The 24,361-nt window shown below is 43.1% G+C and overlaps 1 protein-coding gene across 1 annotated transcript in view; it reads right to left on the minus strand.

Moving 5' to 3' along the window:
• Positions 1–24,361, minus strand: part of ZNF804B (zinc finger protein 804B) — a 1,016,963-nt gene that overhangs the window by 21,193 nt on the left and 971,409 nt on the right. The window contains exon 4 of the mRNA XM_078664401.1: positions 21,004–21,134. Coding sequence (XP_078520527.1) covers positions 21,004–21,134 — 131 coding nt within the window. The remainder of the gene's footprint in view (positions 1–21,003; positions 21,135–24,361) is intronic.

Here is a 24,361-nt window from a genome sequence, read left to right on the forward strand (position 1 = left end):
AGCCGTATCGGCAGGGACTGTGGCCGATTGACTGTAAGGGTAGGAGTCCACTCGCGAGGGCATGTCAGGAGCGTGCCTCAAGGTGCAATTTGCATACTGCGGCAGGGCGGCCTGTCTCCCCTGAAGTTCCCCTTGCAGGGGCTGCCACTTCCCATTCAGGCCACAGGAGCTTTCCTGGCGCTGTGGACTGTGCGTTGCTTTGCAGGCGCTATGGACGTGGCTGACTCCCCTACAGCTTGTAGCCATGCTGATTTATGCTTTGCTCACCTGCAGGCACTGCGGCCGTTGACCCACATGGGCACCAGAGGAATCCCTGGGAAGAGGATCATTGTCGTAGCAGCGAGGATCAGCGGTGTGGGTTCCTCGAGCGTTTTATGAGTTGCGACACTGTCCTTCCTTTTCCTCGCACTCAGGACATGTTCCGCTGACAGCAGGAGGTGCGCTAGACGGGGGCTAGACTGTCCCCCTTCCAGGTGAAAGAAGGAGCTGCCAGCGCATGCACGGGTGTCGACCCGCTCATCGCCAACGTGGTGTTGGGCCTCAGGCCCACATGATGGCAATGGACGACATGGACACCAGGTGGTATACTGTTGTAACTGGCCCCGAGCACATGCACTCAGGCCCTTTTATTGAAGGGGCCATGTCACTCGTGGCACCCTTGATGGATGGGTGTGGGGTGCAGTGTATCCAGCCCTCGAGAGGGAGTGGCTGGAATGACAGCTTCCTGCGGGACACTAGAACGTGTCTTGCAGGACACTACATTACCCTTTCCTCTGCTAGGAATGCATGGGCATTGTTAGACTTGTCAGCCACAGGGTCTTCTCAAAAACTTTCTCCCTTCATCCCTTCTTAGTGTACGCCCAACTGGCACATTTAATTTACTTGTAAGTTCCTAATAAATTGGTACTACATGTACCCAAGTGTGAAGTCAGAATTCAATGAACACTCTTTTATTGAAGATTAATATGCTTTATTTATATTTCAAGAAAAGCTCATTACAATGACCTCATCCAGATGATCTCTCCAACCACTCTCTCACTTCTGTCCCATTCCAGAAACTCCCTGATACTTGTTGGTTCTACATTCCCTCTGACATCAACCTTACTGACATGAGCTAGATACCACACCTTTTCCTCCTAATAACAACATTAAATAACATAAGTATTATGCTCACATTGAAGTGTAGAAATTCCATTATCTAGATTTCATTATATACATAGCATGAAAATGCCATTGTAATTGATAGGAACTATTTAATCAAAATTAATCCTTCAAACAAGAAGGGGCCATTGTAGTGCAAATATCGAGTACAAATGAACTGCCTATATCCATACATGGAACAGAACATTTCACGACTCTGCTTAAATTCCACATTTTGTTATCCTCCATCATAATTGCATTCTTTAACCATTTCATTACTTTCAAAGATCTATTAAATTTGGAATATTTCGTACTTGATGTTGGAAGTCTTATTTTGACCCAATCTCCCACAGGCACCACTGTTCTCTTAACTCTTTTACGATCATCAAATTCACATTTCCTTTCTGTCATCTTGCATTTCTCTCGGTGTTCCACATCCCTCTCTGCTTCCCTGTGTAACTTCTCTTCTTCTTAACCTAATACAGGTACATTATACAATTGGGTTACCTTCCCTAAAAGAGGTCAAAAGAAGATCTTCCGGTTGAGGAGTGAGGAGTCAATCTATGCACTCTCACTTTCTCCTTTAATTCCTCCATCCAACTTTTGCCACAGACAACTGCACACTGAATGCTTCATTTTAAAACGTTGTTGGGTCGCTCAATCATCCCATTAGTTTCAGGGTGATGCAGCCTAATGTTCCTACTTATGAGTTATTCTTCTTGCTGACAGATATTCCTCCATTTTTTGAAGTCAATTGCACACAATTATCTGTTAGCAAGGACGAGGGAAAACCCTAGTGAACAACTCATCCAGAAAACAAATGACATCACTCTTCTCAATTGAATCAACAATTTGAACCTCTGGACATCTTGAGTACATATCAATGCAAGTCAAGATGTAAAAGTCTGTTAGACCTGGCTCTTTTGGTGTCATTTCCCCTGTCTTTTTGCTTCTGATCTCCTGTTTTTGACTATGTGTTGAACTTCGTTTGTGCAGGTTTTAGGACTCTGGGTATTTTTTCACTGCTGTCCAATGCTAAAGTGCATATGCTTGGTGTCTAAAATGTACTGGTATTTAATTTCTCCCCGATTGGCGTATTTGATTTACTGGTAAGTTCCTGGTACAGTGCACTACATGTGCCCAGGGTCTGTGAGTCAAATGCTACTAGTGGGCCTGCAGCACTGATTGGGCCACCCACATGAGTAGCCCTTTAAGCATGAACCATGCCTGGCACTGCAGAGCCTGGGTGTACAGTTTTAAAGTGCCCTTTCGACCTGGCTAGTGCACCTACATTCCAGGCCCAAACCTTCCCGTTAAATTACATGTAAGGCACCCCTGCGTTAGGCCCTAGATAGCCCCATGGGAAGGGTGCAATGCTTTTAAAAGGTAGGACACATTCTTTTCAGTTTTACATGTCCTGGTTGTGAAAAACTGCTAAATTCGTTTTTCACTTCAGCAAAGCACATATCTCCCATAGGTCAGCATGGGAACTTCCTTGTAACACTTTACAAGTGTACCTTCCAATTAGGAACAGATATAACATTGGTTGTTTGGTGTCTCTGGACTCGCAAGTTAAAAACATATTTTTTAGTGAAGTTGCTTTTTTAATTGCAGGTCTAAAAATGTCACTTTTAGAAAGTTGGCTTTTTCTTATTTGAACCATTCTGTGCCTCGGCTTGTCCCTAGAATACAAGTCTGGGTTGGATGACAGCTGGGCTTTATGAATTCACTCTATACAATCACACACAGAGGGAGCTGATGTGTGCCTTTCATATCCTTATGGGCACCACTGGGCTGAAAGGTCTTCCTCAGCTAGAGTGGTAAAAGGAGCTGGCACTTGCACCTGAACCGAGCTGTGTCTGTCCCCACGCAAATAGTTGCATATCCCCTTGTAGTGTATCTTAAGGCTGGGCCAAGAAGGGTAGGGTCTTGTGCACAACAAAGACCTTTCTTTGAAGTCTCCCTACTTCAAAGGGTAACATGGGTATAAGTACTGGCAGTGTCAGCTGGTAACATTTTAAAGTATTGAGCATAAAGGTTCAGGGTGAGTGACCTGTGGTGAGTGAGCCTGACCACCATAAGGGAGATTCGGTGGCAGGGGGTTCTCCCCTTAAAAAACATTTTTAAAAGAGTGAACAAATGGTGTATTTTCAAGCAAATCTGAGAAAGCAAGAAGGTTATAAGACAATTGTGAAAGTGTAGTAATGACATCAGTACAGAGATTTCTTATGATAATGATGTAGATAGCTGCATATTCAGTATAACAAAAGAATGTTTAAATCACTGCAGAAGAATTTATTTGAAGAGGTTTCCTAATTTTAGTGTTGTCAAATAATCAAAATAAATGGTAGGCATTAGCACCTGCTATTGTTACTCATTATTAAATTAGCTGATTTTGCTAAGTGAAGTATGTGACAATCTTGCTGTGCTACAGAGTGTGTGTAAGGAAATACTGTGGGATGTAAACAAATTACTAACTCAATAAAATTACCTGCAAATAAAACCATAACAGATGACAGTGTATTCTGTCACTGTGTGCTGCAGATCAAGCTGCACAGCACATCTGGGAACTCCCTAGCCTGGCCACAAGGCTTGCATCAAAGGCAAGGCTGGGGTCTCCTGGGATTCTCCTTTCCAAACGTTTACACTACACTCTGAGGCCATATATACTTCTTTCCATTTGGAATCTGCTCTGTTACCAGGCCTCTTGTTGATGCCCTGACAAATTCCTTTAATTGTTTGCTTGCATTTGGGAGGGGCGGAAAAGGCTGTTTTCCTCAAACCACCAGCCATTTGTCGGGCCGTAAACTATGTTGGACTCAGGAGAATAAATTCCATGTGTTTCATGCACAGCACAACTAGTAGAGTGAAGCAAACAAAGACGCCAGGGCATACAATCGCTACTAATGTGTTGCCAAATAAGCACCATTGAATTACTTAGTGAATGGCCTGACCTACCTTTGCTCTGCAATCAGCACGTTAAGCATTGTAATGTAAACACCTCAGACCAGACATCGTTATCTTATTATGAACACAGAATATTAGTGTGAAGGTAGCGTGGAACTAAATTATCATAACTCAGACAGTCTACCAAGCGTGACACTGCAATTGCAAACTGAGGACAAGGCAAACTTACAACACGTGAATACATTACATACAAGTGCTCTTTAGCCAATAATGACCACAGCCATAGTAAAAAAAAAACAGACTCAACTTGTCAACTGACTGAACTTAGTTTATTTGTGATATATTTCATCTTAGTTATTTAATTATTTTTGCACTCCTACTCCAAGTGCTGCTGCCTTGAGGCTGGGCCCATACGTGCAAGAGTGATAGAGGTGATCAGGTCAGAAGGATAACGCCTCTCTCTCTAACTACACCTCGTTGCTTCCTCGTTGTGTGCAGCGTGCATGCTGTGCCTGACACTGTCTGTGATAGATCAATGTATTGCTACAAAATGTAGAGTCAGTCTAACTTATTTAATGCCACAGTACCATTTAGCATGAACACTGCCATCCATTACTAGCTGTTCCTACAGCCCTTCACGCCTCACTTGATCACACTTGGTATATCACTCTCCAGGCCATCTCACTGCAATACCTTGGTGGTGGCAATTACAAATGTGCACAAAGTCTCTTCAACAAAGAAACTAAGCAATCAGCATGCCAAAGGCAGAAACAACCTAAGGGCCAATCACTAAATGGTGTATCTGACTCCAAGTGCTGATGCCTTGAGGCCAGGTTTGGTGCTGGGCATGCGATGTGAGAGTAGTGACAGCTCTGATGATGAGAGGAGGTCAGAAAGAAATAATATATCTCTCTCTCCTACACTCCACAGCTTCCTCGCTGTGTGCCCAGGGCATGCCGACGGTGACACTGACTCCATGCACTGCAACTGCAATGCTGTGTGCTGGCAATGGCACAAAGAGTCAGAGCTAGAGCATGCCCGAACAACGCCAGAGACCAATCACTGCATGGGTATATAATAAAGCCATACAGCGATTGGTAATGCATGAGCTCCGTCAGAACCTACCACCCCACGTTGTCTCAGAGAGGCTTAGTAACTAACAGCATTTGTGAGAGCCAATACAGACATTGCTCTCTTACTTTTATGTTATCAACATAGCATGAGAGCTGTGTTGGGATTGGCCTGGACAGGCAAAGGTAGCACTCATTAGGAGACCAGGGGCTGCAGCTATGATTCCCCCCACCTCTCTAATTGAGCATGTCAGGGAGGTCTCTAGTGCACATTTCAGACTTGACGCAGAAAGACTGCTATTCAATCAGACATGTGCACTGCCAAAGAGTGAGTAACTGCTGCAACAACCGCACAATCATGTTTACTCTACCCACCTTCCCCAAACATTTAAAACAACTGGCCCGAAGCTGGGAGATTCTGACTGCCGCGGCCAGGAAAATACTTTATAGTATATTTTAGATTTAATACTAGGGATGGGAAGCCATGACCTGAGGCAAGGGGGGGGTACGAATAAGAGGGCAACACCGCAAACATCCTATAAGAGGAACCTCCCCTGAGTACTGAACTTCTGTCACAGTATATACTTAGAACACTTCTAGTCTGAGGACATTCTGCCAGGAAGAAGAGCTGCTGTGCTGCCTGGAGGAATTGCCCCTTTGCTGCTTGCTTTGCTGTGCTGGGCTGCTGACTGCTGCTTCATGCCTGGGAGTGAGAGGTCTGGAATTTACTCTCTACATCCTGCATCTATAGGTTATCCAATGGCTTGTTTGGGCTTACCTCATTTTACTGAAGTCTCAGGGACAGCAAAGACTTCACCTGCATCTTGCTACCCGCACCAGGGCTCCCCTCCTATGAGTCCTGCTCTGCGAAATGGTGGCAAATCTAGTCATGGGCCCTTGGAAAACACATTGACCACAAAGCGTCATTTCAGAGCCAGAGCTTCCCTGCGAAGTCGAGTCATCGCCACTAGCCACCTAGATGCATCAACCTCAACTCACAACGCAGCCCCAACTTTGCCAAAGCACCGCCGCTGTCTGCATTGAAGCCGTGGTCACTGCTCACAAAGTGCATGATGCAACAACCTCGATTTACAACACAGCCTCGACTTTTTCACAGCACCTCCAAAGAACCGATGCTACTTGAGTCTCGGACATTGCATCACCATTGTCATGTTGCACCATCCTGACTTCGATGCATTCCTTTCTCTGCATTGCTTCCAACCGATGCAGTACCTCCTTCCCAGTGGTTTGACATTGATGCCACGGAACCGACACACGATGCGCTTAACATCGACGTATAATCAATGCTGTGTCGCCTTCAGGAACCATGGTCGTGCACCAGTGACCGATGAATCCCTTCTGTTGCGCATTGCATCGTCCATGAGCATAAACAATGCAACGACTTAGCACCGCTTTCAGGAACCAACGATTAACCTGAATCTGTGACACATCACCTCCTCTGCGCACCGCATTGTCAACGATTCTCGATGCATCTAAGATACGGTCAGCAGGCCTGTGTGACTCCAGCATCTGGCCTGTGCTCCACTGTGGTCAGGCTTAACTTTAGGATTTGTCCTGGTCAAGCGCAACCAGATAGCCACAGTTGGAGCTAATGACTTTCAAGCACTGCATTTTGTTTTAATCTTGCAAAATTCATATCTTGACTTATATATGTTGTATTTTTGAGTTTTTGGTCTTGTTTTAATAGGCTAAATATTGGCTATTTTTCTAAACTAGTGTGGCGTACTTTTGGAGTACCTTTGTGGAGTTTTCACTGTGTTACTGTGTCTATGTGCATAAATACTTTACACATTGTCTCTTTAGTTTAGCCTGACTGCTCTGTGCCTAGCTGACAGGGCATGAGCTCAGGTAAGCTTTTAGTGTGTACTACACTTAGCCTGACTAGACTGGTGGTCCCTACTTGGACAGGGTGCATACCTCTGCCAACTAAAGACCCCATTTCTAACATGGTCCACACTAGATATCTTTATGAGACCCACAATATCTAGTGCTAATTCTTTCCTGGGGCCAGAAAGCAACTTGTGCAGATTTATGGGTAGAGAGTGACATTTCAAGATCCTGTCACTACACAAACACTCACTGCAATCTCTCACCTTTCTTTCAACCATCAAATCCATCCCAGGCCATCAACAATCCTCATGGATTCTCTCCTTGGTCTTGGAAATACCTATATGACTTTTGTGTGCTCTATTGATTACCTGTTGTCTTAAAACTGTGGAGGAAATAAATCTACTGCCTCGTAATACCAAACCATCTTTGCAGCAAAGTTCATCCTTAACATCCTTTAACCAATCTACCGCCTAAATTTTTGCATCTATAACTTCACAAACCTTCCATTCATCTTCGTCAAATCCTCATCAGGAATATCCCTATCATTAGGATTCTTCATCTTCCCATCATTACATAGTCTCTCCAGAAAATTACGAAGAGGAGACTGGGTTTTCTGCAAGCTCCCTTACCCCATGAGGGAAATATATACAAAAAGATTATATTAAGTCCCATTATAACTTATATGTTACCCAACCTTAATCTAACCATGGAGGAAGAACAGTCTTCTACTAGCAGTGATCGCATTAGACAATTTGACAGGCCTATTTTGCCCAGAGTCACACCGCCCGCTGCTCTCTATCATTCAAGAAGTTATGAATCTGCTCAAAAGAGAGAGTAGGGACCCTGATAGCATTTTGGTACCAAGTTTCAGGGACAACCTTTCTTCTTTAGCTAAAGAAGACACTGGAATTCTGCAGGCCATTACCAAAGACCCTCTTCTGTTGAGTCTTACTGGAAACCCTCCATACTTTCAGAAAATATGCATTTCGCAGATCCCATTGGTAAGCTGGTAGAAAGGGCTCTGTGGCTTTGATGTCAGAGAACTATGTTATTTACACCACCCAGTTGCTAGTGAAGGAATTTTAGGCACTCTCTACAGCATACAGGAGAGTGAAGCCTTTATGCAGTTGTTGGGAAGAATGGAAGTCTAGACCAGATATTTATCTGACCTGATGTATGATGATTTAAGACCCTCATCCATTGTTTCTGATGGAGCTGCAGCCACTAGATATCATGGAGTAGAAAAGCTGACGCTCTCTAGAAGGTGTGTTTTCTAAAGATGCCCTATAATGGGGATCATTTGTTTGTAGAAGAGGTGTAAGAGGTGCTTAGAAGTCATAAGTACCAGAAGCACACAACCCTTTTGCAGAAATCTTCCAAGGATAGAAGCTGGAGATCTGAAAACTACAGAAAGAAGAGAACTGATTTAGAAAGGATCAAGATTCCAGGCAGAATCTGCACAATCTAATGCCCCTTCATGACAGTCAGGAGGCAAAGGTGGTCAGAAACAGGTCTCCTGTCTAGTGCAGGGAGTTGGAGATTGCAGATGGTGCCTCACTTCTTCATTTACAACACACATGGAGAGACCATCTATTGGACAACTTGGTGCTTCGGATAGTTTTGCAGGGTTATTCCAACGAGGTATCTTCCCAGTTTCTGGATCCCCATTTTGTGAATAGCCCAAGGTCATTGGATCCAGTCAAAAGGGATTCTCTTCAGGAGAGTAGGAGAGTATTTGCACATTAGTTGGGAAGAAGGCTATAATTACTGTTTTCTCTCAGGAGAAAGGTATTATCAACCTCCGATTTCTCAATTCTTTCATTCCCAGAGTACAATTCAGGATGCATAAAATACAGCTGGTAATTCCTTTAATCAGAGTAGGATAAGTTTCCTTGCTCTACTGCCTTTGCAACCATATGGATGTTTTTTCTTGAGGTTATACATTGGCAGTAGCCTCGACAACCATTGAATCTCAAATGGAGGTTCAGAGCTCAGCCAGGCTATAGCTATACACATGTGAGCTGGGACATTGCTACTGATAGAACTGAAGTTTCCCTCTTACACTATTGTGACAAATAGGTAAGAAAATAAGTGTGCCAATATTTTACATAAATAACTACAAACAAGTGTTAAGCTTCACATTTCTTGAAAATGAGAAATTGCAACTCTGATTTAGGTACTGCATATCATATTTACGTTTACTTAATAGATGTGAAATGTAAAAACTTTAATAAGTCTCATTTTGTGATTCTAAAATGTGATCATACAGTGACTAAGAGATTTTACATGCAACATTTAAAAGTTACATGTGCTAGAAATGAAGAGTACTATATGTGTAACCTGTACACTAAAAATGACAAAAGAAAAGTGGGTGTTACACGAGTTTTAGATAAAATAACATCTGTGAATTCTTTAATTAAATGTACTTATAACTGTGCCCGCTTTAATGACACATATGAAGAAGAGATTTATATGCATAATTGCCATAAGCGTGTAACAGTGACATTTTTAAACTTTTTATGAGTACCCTATACTTGCATGAAAGTATTAATATTTGATTGAAATGTTAATTAATGAATTTAGTTGAGGGATTAATATTATTTGCTGTTCAACGTGAGATGTATATTTTTAGTATATTCCATTGTGACAGAACTGTATTTCATGTAGGACTCTAATCTTGCCTCTTGTCCCAAACATGAAGTCACAAACTGCATAGTCTGAAGCTTATAGGCACTTTAGCTAAGATGCCACTTGTATTCAAACCCTCAATCATTTCCATTGAAATCTTCAGCACAGCTTGACTATATTTGTACCATAACTGATATATGCTAGAACAGATGTTTGGGAAAAAAACTACCGCAAACTTATAGAGCATGATCTCACTTACCCTTTGAGTATTTTATTGTTCATCTGACTAAACTTACAATGATTAAGAAAGCTACGTAATGTTCTTAATCTAATTTTTCTGGATTGTCTACTTTTTGCCTACTTTATCATCCTAACCCTATCGAAGACGACCAATGGGACAGAGTAGTCCGGCATTTTTGATGATATTAAGGGGTGTTACCCCAGAACCCATGGAGTGCAATTAGACAGATTTTAGAACTGGACTAGGCTAGCGTTTACACACCTATGATGCAGCACTGAGGCTGACTGCTTGGACATCAAAACGCAACCCAAACTGTGATGTAATATTGCGATCTACATTTGGCTGGTAAACTAGCGTAGTGGAACCTTTTCAGTTGAAATGGTTCACTGACTTGAATGTTATGGCAACTGACTGAGACAGATCTCCATCTTTAATGAACTGGTAACTTGGAAATATCTGAGATTTTCCCATGGTTTGTTTGAGGCTCAACTAATTTCCTACCGATCCACATTCTACTGTCACCCAAATCTCGCTCAGCTGAGGAAGAGTTTCCCTTCGTCCTTGGATCTCGCAGAGGTAGTATTTGCTGTATTAAACCGGATTAGTTTGATTTGAGATCATATGCCATTTATTTAAAATTCTTACCTTTGAATAGAGGTACTAAACTCTGTGATTCAAACTAAACTCTGCTGATTCTGTCTCATTATTTACTTGTGAGTAAATCTCCTAATTGATATACTTTTGTATTACGAAATTTTGACTTACCTAAAACTTTGCTTAGTAACAATTTGAGTGTGGCTATTACCTTGTTCCTGGTCCTCACTTAGTAATTGGCCATCCTCCGAATATCCAGTATCTTTCAGCACAAAACAAAATCCACTGGAGGACCAAGAGAGCATGGTAATGGCCAAATGCCAATTGAATGAACAATATAACAGATAGACAAACAGTGGGCAAAGATCCTGGGCCAGTGCGTAACACTACAACACTACAAATAAATAGTATGACTGTCGTTCTGTGCCCCTAGAGCACTCATCATTCCCAAATAACACCAGCTGTGGTGAAATCTCGACATGCACTTTTAGGGAGGCTATTATACAAGCACTGTATCTTTCTTTGAGGATATTTAATGAACTATACCTGCTAGCTCCCCCACCATCAATGACAGATAGAGTCAGGTCGCTTTACCCAACTGAACATTTTTGTGGGTGTATGGTTAAGACCCCCTTTAATGTGGTACAAACAGTTACAGTTTGTTTTAGGAGATCTGCTGAGAATAGAACGTTTCACAGCCTTTTTGTTAATTTTGAACCTGTTAGAAAGGGAGAGAAGCCATCTTCGACTCCTTTATCAAGATGAGTCAAAATGGTTATTTCGATTGTCTATCAGGGTGGTGTCATGAAAACTCTCTGCTTTATTAGAGCCTATTCCAACAGAGAAATTGCCACATCCTGGGCTGAGTGGATCAGAGGTCTCTGTGGTGCACATACTCTAGGCTGCAACTTGAGCTTCTCCGCCCACATTCATTGAACAAACATGTATAGACATGACGTAGCTCAGCATGAATAACATTTTTATACTTCTTTTTTGAACGGTGATATATCTTTTGGTTAAAGAATTTCTTTTAGTTCTTTTTCTAGCTTTTGAGTAGATGGAGGGCTAAATACCTGTAATCTCCTGTCTGTCTTTGAGCATTCCAGGTGTACATTTCTTTTATTTCATCGTTAATAAGATGTATTAGCTTAGCCATACCTCAGTCACATAAGGAATAGGATGAGTGTGATCTAGAGGAGCTAACGGTTGGTTTATTTACCGGAAGTTGGGTCGGAGTAGAAGGGTTTTATAGGTAACTGCTTTGGAGATATAGATAGCAGAGAAAGGTTGGGAAGGTGTTGTAGGTAGCAGTAATGCTGCCACATTACGTGGCCATGTAAGCAGTGGGACAATTGAGAAAGAATCTTAGTAAGGAAGTAAGTAATCGGTTAAAAAAACAAGGCAAGAGTGATTACACTTGCACTGTTTTTTTCGCTTTAAGCAAGACACACGAACATATTCATATGTGAAAAAAGATTTACAAAACGTGTTTCAGGAATTTGTCTGGAAATGCCTGGTCAGTGCCTGCTCCCATACATCATGTGTAGTTAATCTTCATGCACACTAAACTTTTGTCTATGAACGTGGGTAAAATATACAAATTGATGACAATTAGCATTTTTAATTAAGAGCTTACATTTCTTGTACCCCCTACAGTATATGTAATTCAATGCAACATACAGCTGTTTTGTATTTTGAGAGATTAGTCAGGTTTGTACTATTTAAAGCAATATTAAAGAAAGCAAATGGTTAAGTATCATCGTTGTGCCTTTGGTGGATAGTATATGTGAATGAATGAATGAATGAATGAATGAATGAATGAATGAATGAATGAATGGGAATTTGAAAAAGCGCGAACTAAGCCCAAGGGCATCAAGGCGCTCTGTACAGACGAGCCTACAGACACAACCGGCATACATACTTAGACTTGTCTTGCAGGAAACTGCCAGATCTTAAGGGTCTTACAGAAAAGAGGGTGGGCTTGTTGGCCCGAGAGGGAAACATGGAGGGAGTACCACGCCCTGGCCGTGGCCTGTGAGAAGGCTCTTCCACCCCATCTCATCTTTTTGAATCTGGGAACCACGAGCAGATATTTTTTAGCTGACCTGAGATTCCTAGAAGGAGCATACCTATTGAAGATATTCTTTATGCTCACTGGGCCAAGTCCATAGTATGCGTTGTAGGTGAGGCATAAGGTCTTTAAAAGGTCTCTACGGTACACTGGGAGCCAGTGCTGTGAACTGAGAGCAGAAGAGGCCGAGTGCCGCTTGGGAAGGTTCAGTACCAGCCTAGCGACGGCATTTTGTACCAGCTGAAAGTGGTGCAGCTGACCCTTGTTGACTCCCAGATGAAGGGCATTGCAGTAGTCTAGCCTGGCCAATATGAGGGCCACAGCCATCTTTTTTCGAGCTTCAAGAGACAGAAACTGGGAAATTTTTCTTATGACTCGACTGAGTCCAAAACAAGTGCCCACTGTTCTGGAGACGTGAAGAGACAAGGAGAGGCAGTCATCGACCACCAATCCATGATTTTTCCCATGGGGACAGGAGTGGGACATGCACCCAGTGAATTGGGCCACCACTCGCTCAACCAGATGTCAGAGTTGTCCCCGAAAATCAATACCTCCGTCTCCTCACCATTTAATTTAAGGTAATTTTGAATCATCCATGATGAGACCGCTGTCATACAGTCTTTAAAGTTTTGCGCAGAGTCCCTGATCTTTTGGGTAATAGAGACCATGATCTGCGTGTTGTCCACATAAGACAACACCTCCAGTCCAAAAGATTGCACCACCCTTGCCAGCGGGGCCACGTTGATATTAAAGAGGATAGGGCTCAGGGAGGAGCCCTGAGGCACTCTGCAGACAAGGGGGAGGATTCAGAGTAGAGATTGCCCATTCTAACGGTTTGAGACCGCTGACCAAGGAAAGAGACGAAAGGTCCAGGGCCCGGCCGCCAACCCCTATCTCCTTGAGACGCTCCACCAGTCTCAGAGGAGAAAGGGTGTCGAATGCGGCGGTGAGGTTGAGTAAGACAAGGAGAGTGGTATGCCCTGCATCCACCTCAACTCGAATATTATCCAACACCATGGTGAGAGCGGTCTCCGTGCTATGAGCCAGTCTGAACCCATGTTGGGAACCATCCAGAAGCTGGTGGTCCCTCAGGTAGGTACTCAGGTGTGAGTTCAGATGGGATTCAAGTATTTTAGCAGGGAGTTGCAGGATGGAAATGGGACAGACATTTTTTACATTTAAAGGATCTAAGGAAGGCTTTTTAAGGATGGGCCTAACAACCGCAGCCTTCCAGATCAAGGGATATTGGCCCGATGATATGGCTTACTTCAGGACAGTCGTAAGATGCGGGGTCAAAGCCTCCTTGGCCGTTTTCACAAGTTTGAGGGGACAGGGATCCAAGGGCGACCCGGATTTGATACCTTTGAGCAGGAGGTCTACAGTTTCATGTGATAACATTGGAAAAGCACAAAAACTGGCCGAAGTCATTATACTAAGCGATTTGTTCAGACCAGTTTCGACGGAGGCATCAAGTGTCTGACTGGCATTAAGAGTCTCCAATTGATCATAAATATTGGAGATCTTGGAGCAGAAGAAGGAATATAGGCGATCACAGAGCTCCTGTGAAGGCTCCACTATGTCAGAGACTATAGTGTCCCATTTTATTAAGTGAGGTGCTTTAGGAATCCAAGCACGATAGGCTTCTCATGCTACCGGATCGAAGATCAAATACTTTTGATAAATACCTTATTTATTTCTCTACAAAAATAAATGTGTCTGCCAGTGACACTACTGGTGCATATGTAAAGCGCTCCAATACCTTCGGGTCTAATTCGCGCATTATAAAACCTTGAAAAATAAATATACTGGGAGGCTTCACTGTCCAATATTTCCAGTTAATTCTAATCTACTTTATCCAGTTTCTGTGGCTCTTACAAGGCTAAATATTTCATGACAACTCTCGCAAAACTTAAGTGTTTGAAACCACAGAGCATCTTTATAACATTGCTCTAAAAAAATGAGATCTCCAAGTCACACAGGAGAAAATATTTCCCCTACAGCTTGAAAGGAGCCCCTATAAAAGTACTAGCCTACATTGATTAGACCCTAATTCTGCATCAAAGTGTTTTTTGGCTATCAAGATATATCCACCTACAGCCCTTACTTTAAGAGCTGTAACTGGATGGTAATTAAAAAGAAGGGAATATGTGATTTAGATGTAGAAAACTATGGCCCTAACAAATATGTTGAATGTCAAGTTGACAATTAACTATTACAATTTGTTGAGGAATGCAAAGATATTGCTCTTTCTTCGACTGCATTTATACTTGGACGCGGTATTCTACCACATTGGTTATGAACGAAATTCCTAACTTGCCATATAATGCTATTATAGTGATATTGGTCCATATGCATTACTTCCATTATTAAAGCCACATGCTAAATGTCAGACTGCTGGTCTTGTATTCTTTGAGAAATGTCCACTGCACAATGAAGAATTACTTTAAATGTATTTAATATAAACTGTTAAAATGTGTTTTACAAGATTTGAGCTGTTCTGTTGCAGATAAGACAAGTCACATCAATGTTAGCATTGGCTTTTAAAACTAGGACAGCCATGTGGCTCTCATTGCTGGACCCACTTGCTTGAGTATTGTTAACAATACTAATCTGATAGACATTGCCTACAAACAGTAATTGAACCTGCATTAACTTCATAAATTTGTGTTTGATGTGAAGTAACCTTTCAACTATATTGAACACTGCTGTTTTAGATAAACTGTGAGACAAAATCTATATGAGGTTCAGATCAGATCATTAAGATAAATGTGCATTTTTTAAATACAAAAATTCAGATAGAAATAAAGTATGTATAAAAGCTTAGTAACATGAGAGTTTTCTTTGGCCTCAACAGGGATTTGCAGTATTCTTTAAGGAGCACATTACAAAGGTTGCATATTTGTTTGATTTTGGACACATTCTTTCAATTTACAAGTTTGTTACTGATTTTTAAATTGATTAGTTCTAAATGCATTAAAAAAAGACTCTCAGACTGTTTTGTATTATAAAAGGAGATGTGTCTTTGAAATTTGTTAGCACTCTAATAATAAAGTACAATCTTTTATTGAGCACGTGTACTTCTCTACTCTTTGGTTACAATTTACAAATACATTTAACCAACATGGTTGCAATTAGAAGGGTAAATATGATTTATAAGGCAAACCTAACCAGTGGTTCATAAAATAGTATTTGGCCCTAAGAAATGTATTTACTTTCACATAATATTTAACTTTTATGGCCAAATAATTTGTGCAAATCTACTCGATTGAATGGGTATTGAGTGTGTTCACACCCTGAAAGTTAGATAAACACCCACAAACTAGCAATTACATGGGTGCCCACAGTAGTATGGATAGGTCCGCATCTTGGATGAGGTCTAAAATGTACCTCTGTCATGAGCAGGTATACTGTTTCTCTTGCAGAAATATATGAAGAAAAAATAAGTGAAATTAAACAGATTTCTTGGCTTCTTGGTCGGATCATATGCTCATGAAGTTCATCATCTTAACCAGTTAAAGAAAATTTAAGGAGGTCAATATGGGCCGAAAACAGGAGAATGTCTGGAGGAGAAACTACTCCCCAATAGAAAAGACTAATTATAAGTGCCGCATTTTGGAATATAAATCAGAGATTAAAGCAGAAAAATACTAAATACTTTATGGGAAAAAGCAAATCAACAAGCAATTCTACCAGGGAGGTTTGTAGAACAGTTCAGTTGCTTTCACGTCCTCCTAATGCTAACACTTTGGTACCAATGTAAAACCTATGTGATATTTTAGCTGGATCATTCCAAATTAAAGTGGAGGCTGTCCTTAGGGATTTCAAGGTAGGTCAAAGTTCTAGTCATGCCCACAATTCATTGTATTCTCAAAACATAATATTTGCTCTCCAAGATTACAGTTTTGTATTATTCATGGGTTATGATTAAAAAGTGTTGCAATTGGGTTCCCCCCATTCAATGCACCCACATTTTTTGTATTTTCGATCACCCGGTTTTGAAATATTCCTGTAGGTTAATCTAACCCTTGGTAATCACATGGAAAATGGACCGCACATGTTTATCGCCAGTGTCCACCTTTCAAGATAGGGCTGCTACAATGGGGTGCACTTGGCTAGTTACAAGTGAACACGTGGGCACACATGTGAGGGTTTCATGCTTGAGGCTTACGTTTTGTGCAACCCGGTCTGTACACAGGTAGCCTAGTGCAACGAGGACTCTACTGGGTTAGATGCTGAACTGGGGTAGGCCTTTTAATGCTTGTTTACACCACAGGGAAAGTCAGTGTGCTTTACTGTTTTGTCTGCAGTGACTCTTTATTATACGAATAAGGAAAACTAGAGTGGTTCACTTCCCTTTGGTCTACAAATTCCAGGGACCTATCAAACTGGGGTGGATCATGTGTGCCAAAATCAAATATGCACATTCTAAGAAGATGATTGCACAGCTTATAGATCCTCCAAGACTGTCATATTTCATTAACTCATGATCAGAACCCAGGCCTTTTTTCACCCTGCTAAACCAAGTTAATTGCATTTCTCTCTAGCAGCAGGAACAAAAACTGCCTGCACAAATCCAGCAATTAATAGTGCTTCACTAAACACCTGAGGAGGAAAGAATTAGAGGGTGAAGGAAATGCATCAATTAGCTGTCTCACTGTATGGGGGATGAGTCAGACAAAGCCCAGTGAGCAAAGGAGTGAGCCCAGACCTCTGGAGCCAATAAAGGAGGAGTTTCTGCTTTGAGGTTCTGAAGGTAAAGGCCCTGGCAGTAATTTCAGCGAGGGGCAAAGCTGAAGCCCCTAAAGGAGATGTGACCAGTGTCTCCTGGATGATGCCATTTTGAATTGTCCCAGCATGTTTTACAGGAGGGTTCGGACCGGTGGAGAGGTGATATGGCACGCCAAGATTGGCCAGTAGTGCCTGGCTTCTGGAACTCTCTGCCTCCACTTAGAAAGTCTTGCACAATGGGGAGAGCTTTCTCTTGTTTGTGCTTTTTCCTGGACACTGGGACTGGAGATGGTAGCCATGGATAATTGGAAGGAAGATACCCTTAATGCCGCTCTGAACTAAGGACTTTGACTAGAGTTGACTCAAGGAACAGTGATTTTCCCCACAGAACCACGGAGGCTAGTCCCCCTACTTCCCCTAAGGACTAATTGGAGGAAGACATGGATTTCTATGCCAAGGAGGAGAGAAGCACCAGAGGAGAAAGAGGAAAAAAAACTGGTGCAAGGACCCAGGGGAACATCTCCCTGTAGCGTTCAAAACCTTAGAGACAAGGAGGCCTGAGGAAACTGCTCCACATTGTCAGGGTTCACCACCAGGATCACAATGAGCCAAATATCATGCAAAATGTTCAAATAGAGTCTGAGATACATATAGGATAAGGATTTTACCTTTGACCTGCCAGCAAGGTCTCAGAGAACGTGGACCTTCTCTGAAATGTTGAAGAAACCTGTAGGATGGGCCAGGCTCCGGGTGTATCCACAAGGAGTATCTTATATTATTAACCGTGGAAGGAGGCATACATGGGGCCCCCACCCTACAGTCCTGGAGAACCAGAGATCCCAATCACTGGGCTGGTTTTAATGTAGTGGTCCCAGGCCCCAAACCCCAGGCCCCACCAATAACAGAGATGCGTGGAGCACTTTAACAGTCTCTTGGAGGACAAGAAGGAGCCCGGAATCATTACTCTGGGCCTCAAAAATGTAGACCGGAGTAGCACAGTTGTGTTCCCCTGAGAAGAGCTGGGGGCCTGGGACCCCAACTCTGGGGTCTACAGAAGAGGATTGAAGGAGTGCCTCAGCACTCTCCCAACGGAGTCTGAGGGAAGTGGGTGGCTACTATGATATTAAATACTGTGCCCACAGGAGTGGGCAATGGGTAAACAGCTGCAGACTCCTGTGGGCAGCATAGAAGATGCTGCCTATTTTGAGGAGCTGGCTGGGACAACCATGGATGGTCTCACTGGGCTGCCCCCAATCTGTTACAGCATGTGGGATGCCCAGGTTCGATTTGGCTGACCCAAAAAGCAGAAAGTTCACTAGACACCATTGGCTGCCCACCATGGGTTTAGTCATGCCCCACCTCAATTACAGAGATAGTCTTTTTGCCCCCTTGGGGGCAGATGGGGGTAATACCCACCAAACTCCTCTCTGGGAGGGCAGAAAGCCCACTAAACACCTGTTTTTGTTTAAAACAATAATTATAGGAAGTGGGAGCTTCCCATTAAGGGCATGGCTATGACCCCTCCCTAAAAACTATAGTGAAAGTGTCACTGCCCCCCTCGAGGCCAGATAAGGGTGATTACCCCCAATCTACCTTCTGGGGAAGAGAAATCCTACAAGACAACAGTTTATATTTTTTCTTTAAATATGAGTGTAGGTGCTATCCACCATTGGCATAGCCATGCCCCACCCAACAAGAAAGCTAGTATTTCTACCCACTGGGAGGCATGTGGGGGTAATAATCACCCCGATCTGCTCCCTGAGGGTGCCATAAAGCACACCACAAGCCAGGGAATGTTTTGATTTAAATACAGGGTTGAGGACTGCCCTGCCTGGTCATGACTGTCTTCACTCCAGGTAAATGCTCCCAATCTGTCCCCCTGGAGGGGGCAGGCAGACAACTAGAAGCCAGAGAAACTTTAAAAATATATATATTGGGGTGGGGGCTGCCCACTATGGCCATGGCCATGCCTTCACTCACAGCTAAATGAGGCAATAGTCTTTCTGTTCCCTTGTGGGGAAGATTGAGTTAGTTATCCTTGATGTGTCCCCCTTTGGGGCAAAAAACCCACTAGAAGCCAGGTAAAGTTTCTTTTCATAAATATAGGGGTGGGGTCTGCCCAGTATGGGCATTGTTATGCCCGCATCCCAAGTAAATTGGGCAACAATCTTTCAGCCTCTTCTGGCTCTGATGGGGTCATTACCCCTGATATGCCCCTGGTAAGGGCAGAAAGCCCACTAGACTCCAGGGAAAGTTTTTCTTTTTCAACCTTAGCACTGGCCCAACATGGGCACTACAATGCCCCACTCCAACAAGAAAATTAGTCTTTCTGTCCTCCCTGAGGATCTGCCCCCTGGGAGGCAGACAGCCCACTACAACCCAGGGAGTTTTTTTGTTAAATAAGGGTGGGGGCTGCCCAGCCTTGGCATGGTTATGCCTTCAGCCCAAGTAAATAGGGAAAGAGTCTTTCTGTCCCTCCTAAGGGGCAGATGGTACAATTACCCCCAATGTGCCATACCAGGGTAGGCTGAAAACCCACTAGAAGCTAAGGAAAATAGGGCTGTGGTCTGTCCACCATGGGCATGGCCATGCCTTCATTCAAAACTAAAGAGGGCAAAAGTCTTTATGCCTTGGGGAGGTAGATTGTGGCAATTGGCAACGATTTGCCCATCTGGGGGAGCAGAGAGCCCCACTTCCGTTAGAGTACTAAGTCCACTCCACAAGTAGGGCAGCACTTATATCAACACAAGTGGGGTGATGCTGCGGGGTAGGAAGATTCTGGATTCCTGAAGTTTCCATCACAGAAATGTAATGAAAATTCTTTGTGGGTATAAAAACTTCATGGATTCCCCACAAAGCACACCACCCTGGGCTCCCCTAGTTGTCTAGTTTTCAAAAGTGTGCAGGCTTGATGGTTTCCTGAATGACTACTGCGCTAGGGCTGGAAATCCACATATACCCTTTTGTAAAACTTTTACCTTGTTGCGTTTTCTGCCGTTGCATGTAGTGGGCACTAGGCCTACCGACATAATTGAGGTACCATTTTTATTGGCAGACTTGGGGGAATGCTGGGTGGGAAGAAGTTTCTGGCTTCCTGAGGATTCCAGAACTTTCCAGCAAAGAATTATGAGGAAAATGTCTATTTTTAAGTCAAAGTTTGAGGTTTGCAAAGGATTCTGTGTAATATAACCTAGTAAGAGCTATTCAAGTCACCCTCATCCAGTATTCCCCTTGGAGTCTAGTTCTCAAAAATATAAAGGTTTCTAGAATTTTCTAGGTGTCTGCTTAGTTAGGGCCCACAATCCACAGCTACCCACATGGCAAAAAAGGGTTAATTTTGAGTGGACAAATGTGATTACCCATGTTTGATTTTGAAATGTTTCCTGTTGCATGCACTAGGCCTAGCCACACAAGTGGAGAGACGATGATAATATTAATAATAATAATGAGAACAAGAAAAACATTATTATTGTTTTATTATTACTGTCATCATTATTGTTATTGCTATACCATTTGAATTAACTACGTTCTCCTCAATGTTTAATTTTTTTGTCTGGCCGGGTAGTATGTATGAAAGTATAGACTTCCTAACTCAACAGAAGAAATGGCATAACATTTCGATGCGAGAACACAATTGTGGGGAAGGATATGTTAATTTCAGTTCCAGAAACAGACCTTTATTATATAATACCCTTATCAAGCAACACAGTATGGTCCTGACAGAGATAGGTGATAGTGGCAGCGCTGCCCTGGATTATCGATGACATATTTACCATTCTGACTGTTTCCGGAGCTCTGCAAGCTGGTGGAGGCGCTTGAGTGCTTTTTCCTGTTTCCTTTCATCTTTCCATGACTTTGAAGCAACATTTCGAGCAAATTCCCTTTGCTTTAATTCTTTTAATCTCTGTGTAAAAAAAGGAAATCAAGAATATATCATCCGAAAAAGTATACAATAAATATTGACAATTTGAAGGCTTACAGAAGAGAGCACGTCTGTAACTTACTCATAACATATGAATAAAGGTTGATAAAGGGTAGGGGTGGATAGAGAGCGAAAGAAAAGTAAGATGAAAGGATTTCCCAAATAAAGAAGCATTTAAATGGATATTTGAGCCACATTCACCTCTGAATATAAAATGTTGACGTCTCTGGAGCACCTGTTTCACCATATATATTTAATGTATCCAAACATACCCTATTCGGCTTTCACAGTCTCAGAAATAGATGTGATTCACGGACCAATATTTTGTAAAGGCAAAATAAACCAGTAACGCTTACAGTATTATATACCTCATTTAGAGTGTGAGAGTTACATTGGTCTAAAGGACCATGCACACTTTCCTAATACTGATGCTTTCTCCCCCATTTATGGTTATTTGAATTATAGAGGTGCTTTGCTGTTTCTTCATCAATGATGTGTATAAACAATTCCAAATGTGTTTTCCCTTACCATTAGCAAATTGTTGGTTGTAAAATGCAAGAATAAAACTGTAACATCTTGAAGTTACCATGCTACCACATGTGATTACTAATTTTCTTGAAAATCTCTTCTGGAGGTAATACAGAGCGCAAACCGAATTACACATGGATTATATTAGCGAAGAATATGGACGAAAACCTAAGCATGTGATCCCACTGTGAGGTAAAACACACTTAACATATAGTAGTAGATAGTACTAGTAGTCTTAGACACCTGATTTAGAAAAACTATTTTGTATACAGGGGTGAATTTGGTGTGCAATACAGTACGTTCCAACTGCAATGCCCCCCAAAAATGATTCAAAATGCATTGGAACATGGCCAAGAAAATCTAAGAGTTTCTGCATGATCTTCAGGCAGTGTAAGTTGTAACTATGGGGAGACAACCACTGTCTGTGTTTACGAGCCAGGAGGAACTTGGGATGGCAACTAAAAAATCTGTATAAACAAAAGTCTGAAGTCACCACATTCAGAGTCACTAATGCCACAACATGTTTAGGGTACCTGAGAAGGATTCAGTTATATTAACAATGGGGACATAAACTCCAATTCCCTTACATTAGGTAATTGTCTCAATGAGTCAAATAATTTAAGTGAGACTTAACCTTGAGTGTGCATGTGTGTTAACAATAAATATACATAATTAATGTATGACAGTATAATTCTGGTACTGATGTCACTGACCATGTCATGAGTGATATAATGTGTAGTCATAAGCAGTGCATTGTGAGGGCGCGAGTTATAGTTAGCTAAGCTAACTAGAACTTTTGAATTTCACTGATTTTTTACGAGTGAAATGTCAGCCTAACTGTAACGTCCCTGTAACCGTGGGTTTTTCATTGAATTTCTAAGGATATTTTAATTCTATTTCCTAACTGTAATGTCCCTGTAACCTTTGGATTTATTAGTGAATTTTTTATATTTTTTAAACGCTAATTCCCATCTATAACTTACCTGTAACCTTTCTTTGTTTAGTGAATTTCAATGGCTTTTAAAATAGTAGAGAGTTATAGAGAAAGAGGGCAGGGCTTTCGACCAGCTCTCAGGAATTCCTCTGTCGGACTTACAGGAGGTACCAGTTGGCTGCTTGGCCCCCAGGGTCCCTCAGGAGTGCAGTAGACTTCATCCCCCAACCAGTAGTGCACCAGGAGCAGTGTTTGCAGAGTGGTGGAGAAAGGGGGCATGGCCTCCAAAGACCTCTTAGCAAACCTGCTGTGTGGGACTTACTCAAGGTAACAGAGGGGTAGTTAGGCCCCAGTACCTCCAGTAAGTCCCACACAGTGGGTTTGCTGAAAGGTTCTTGGTGAGAAAGTCCCCTTTATCTACCACTCTGCAAATGCCCCTCCTAGTGCACTGCTAGTTGGAGAATGAAGTCCCCTTGGCTCTTTAGGGTCAACAGTAAGTTCCACACAGCAGGATTGCTAAGACCTGGCAGGAGGCCAAGCCCCTTTTCTCCACCAATCTGCAACCATGCCTCCTAGTGCACTACTAGTAGGGGGATGTAGTCCCCTTAGCTTTTGAGGGTACTTTGAGGCCTACCACCCCTCCTGTTACCGCCAGCAAGTCACACACACTGGGTTTGCTGAGAGGTTTTTGGTGGGCAAGCCCCCTTTTTACACCAGTCTGCAAACACGCCTCTGAGGACCTCTCAGCAAACCCACTGTGTGGGGCTTACTGGAGGTAACAGGAGATCTTATTGGACCCTAAGGAATCTCAGCAGCCAAAGAGACTTCATCCCCCAATAAGCAGCATGCCAACAGGTGCTTTTGCAGTGTGATGGAGAAAGGGTGTGGGGCCTCTGGTGAGTTGTTTTATCTCTGTTTTTGTAGGGAGGGGAGCCATGCCATGTGCCCCTCCATGCCTGGAGCACATTGGGCCCCAGGAACCCCATTCCACTAAGGCCTGCCTTTTTTAATTTTATTATGTTGAAACTGAGAGGGCCAAGTGCCCACCCCCCCCCCCCCCCCCCCACATGGGCCATTTTCGAACTCAGGGACAACAGCCCCTCGGGCCAGCTCCCTTTCTTTTTTTAAGGAAAAAGGGAGGGTGGCCACATGGCCCCCCTCCACAGGCAGATTTTGGCCCCAGGGACCCCATCCCCGGGGGCCTGGCCGCTAGGCTGAGTACCCTGGTCCCAACCCAGGGCACCCACTGCAAATGTTGCAGCCCCTGTGGCCCCTGATATCTCCCTACCTCTTGCAGGACCTGACATTGCTTTGGGATTCAGGGAGCTGTGGATCCCAAATCAATGTCTGTTTCCCTGATCGCTTCACAGTGGTCAGGGAAACAGGCACTGCTCCGCTTTCAGCAAATGAGAGCATTTTTGCTCTCACTTGCTGAAAGCAGAGGGTTTGTTATGACTTGGTGGGAGTGGTGCTCCTGCCAAGCCACAGCAAGCTGCAATGTCCCAGGGGTGGGCACCCCAGGACATTGCTGGAGATGGCCCTGGGGGATGTTGTTTCCCAGGGCCATCTAGGGCTCCAGGAGGTGGGTTACGTGCCCCCCTCCTTTGTTAAGTAAGCCTCAGGGAGGTGGTGGTCCCAGAGCCGGGGGGATGCAATGGACCCTTTCATAAATCTTCTTGTACCCCTGGGGGTTGGAGGTCCCTAGGGCTGTGTTGGGGGGGCAGAGCCCCCATGCATTTATTAGTTT

The sequence above is a fragment of the Lissotriton helveticus genome, chromosome 10 (genome assembly GCF_964261635.1).
Source record: "Lissotriton helveticus chromosome 10, aLisHel1.1, whole genome shotgun sequence".
Lineage (NCBI taxonomy): Eukaryota > Metazoa > Chordata > Amphibia > Caudata > Salamandridae > Lissotriton > Lissotriton helveticus.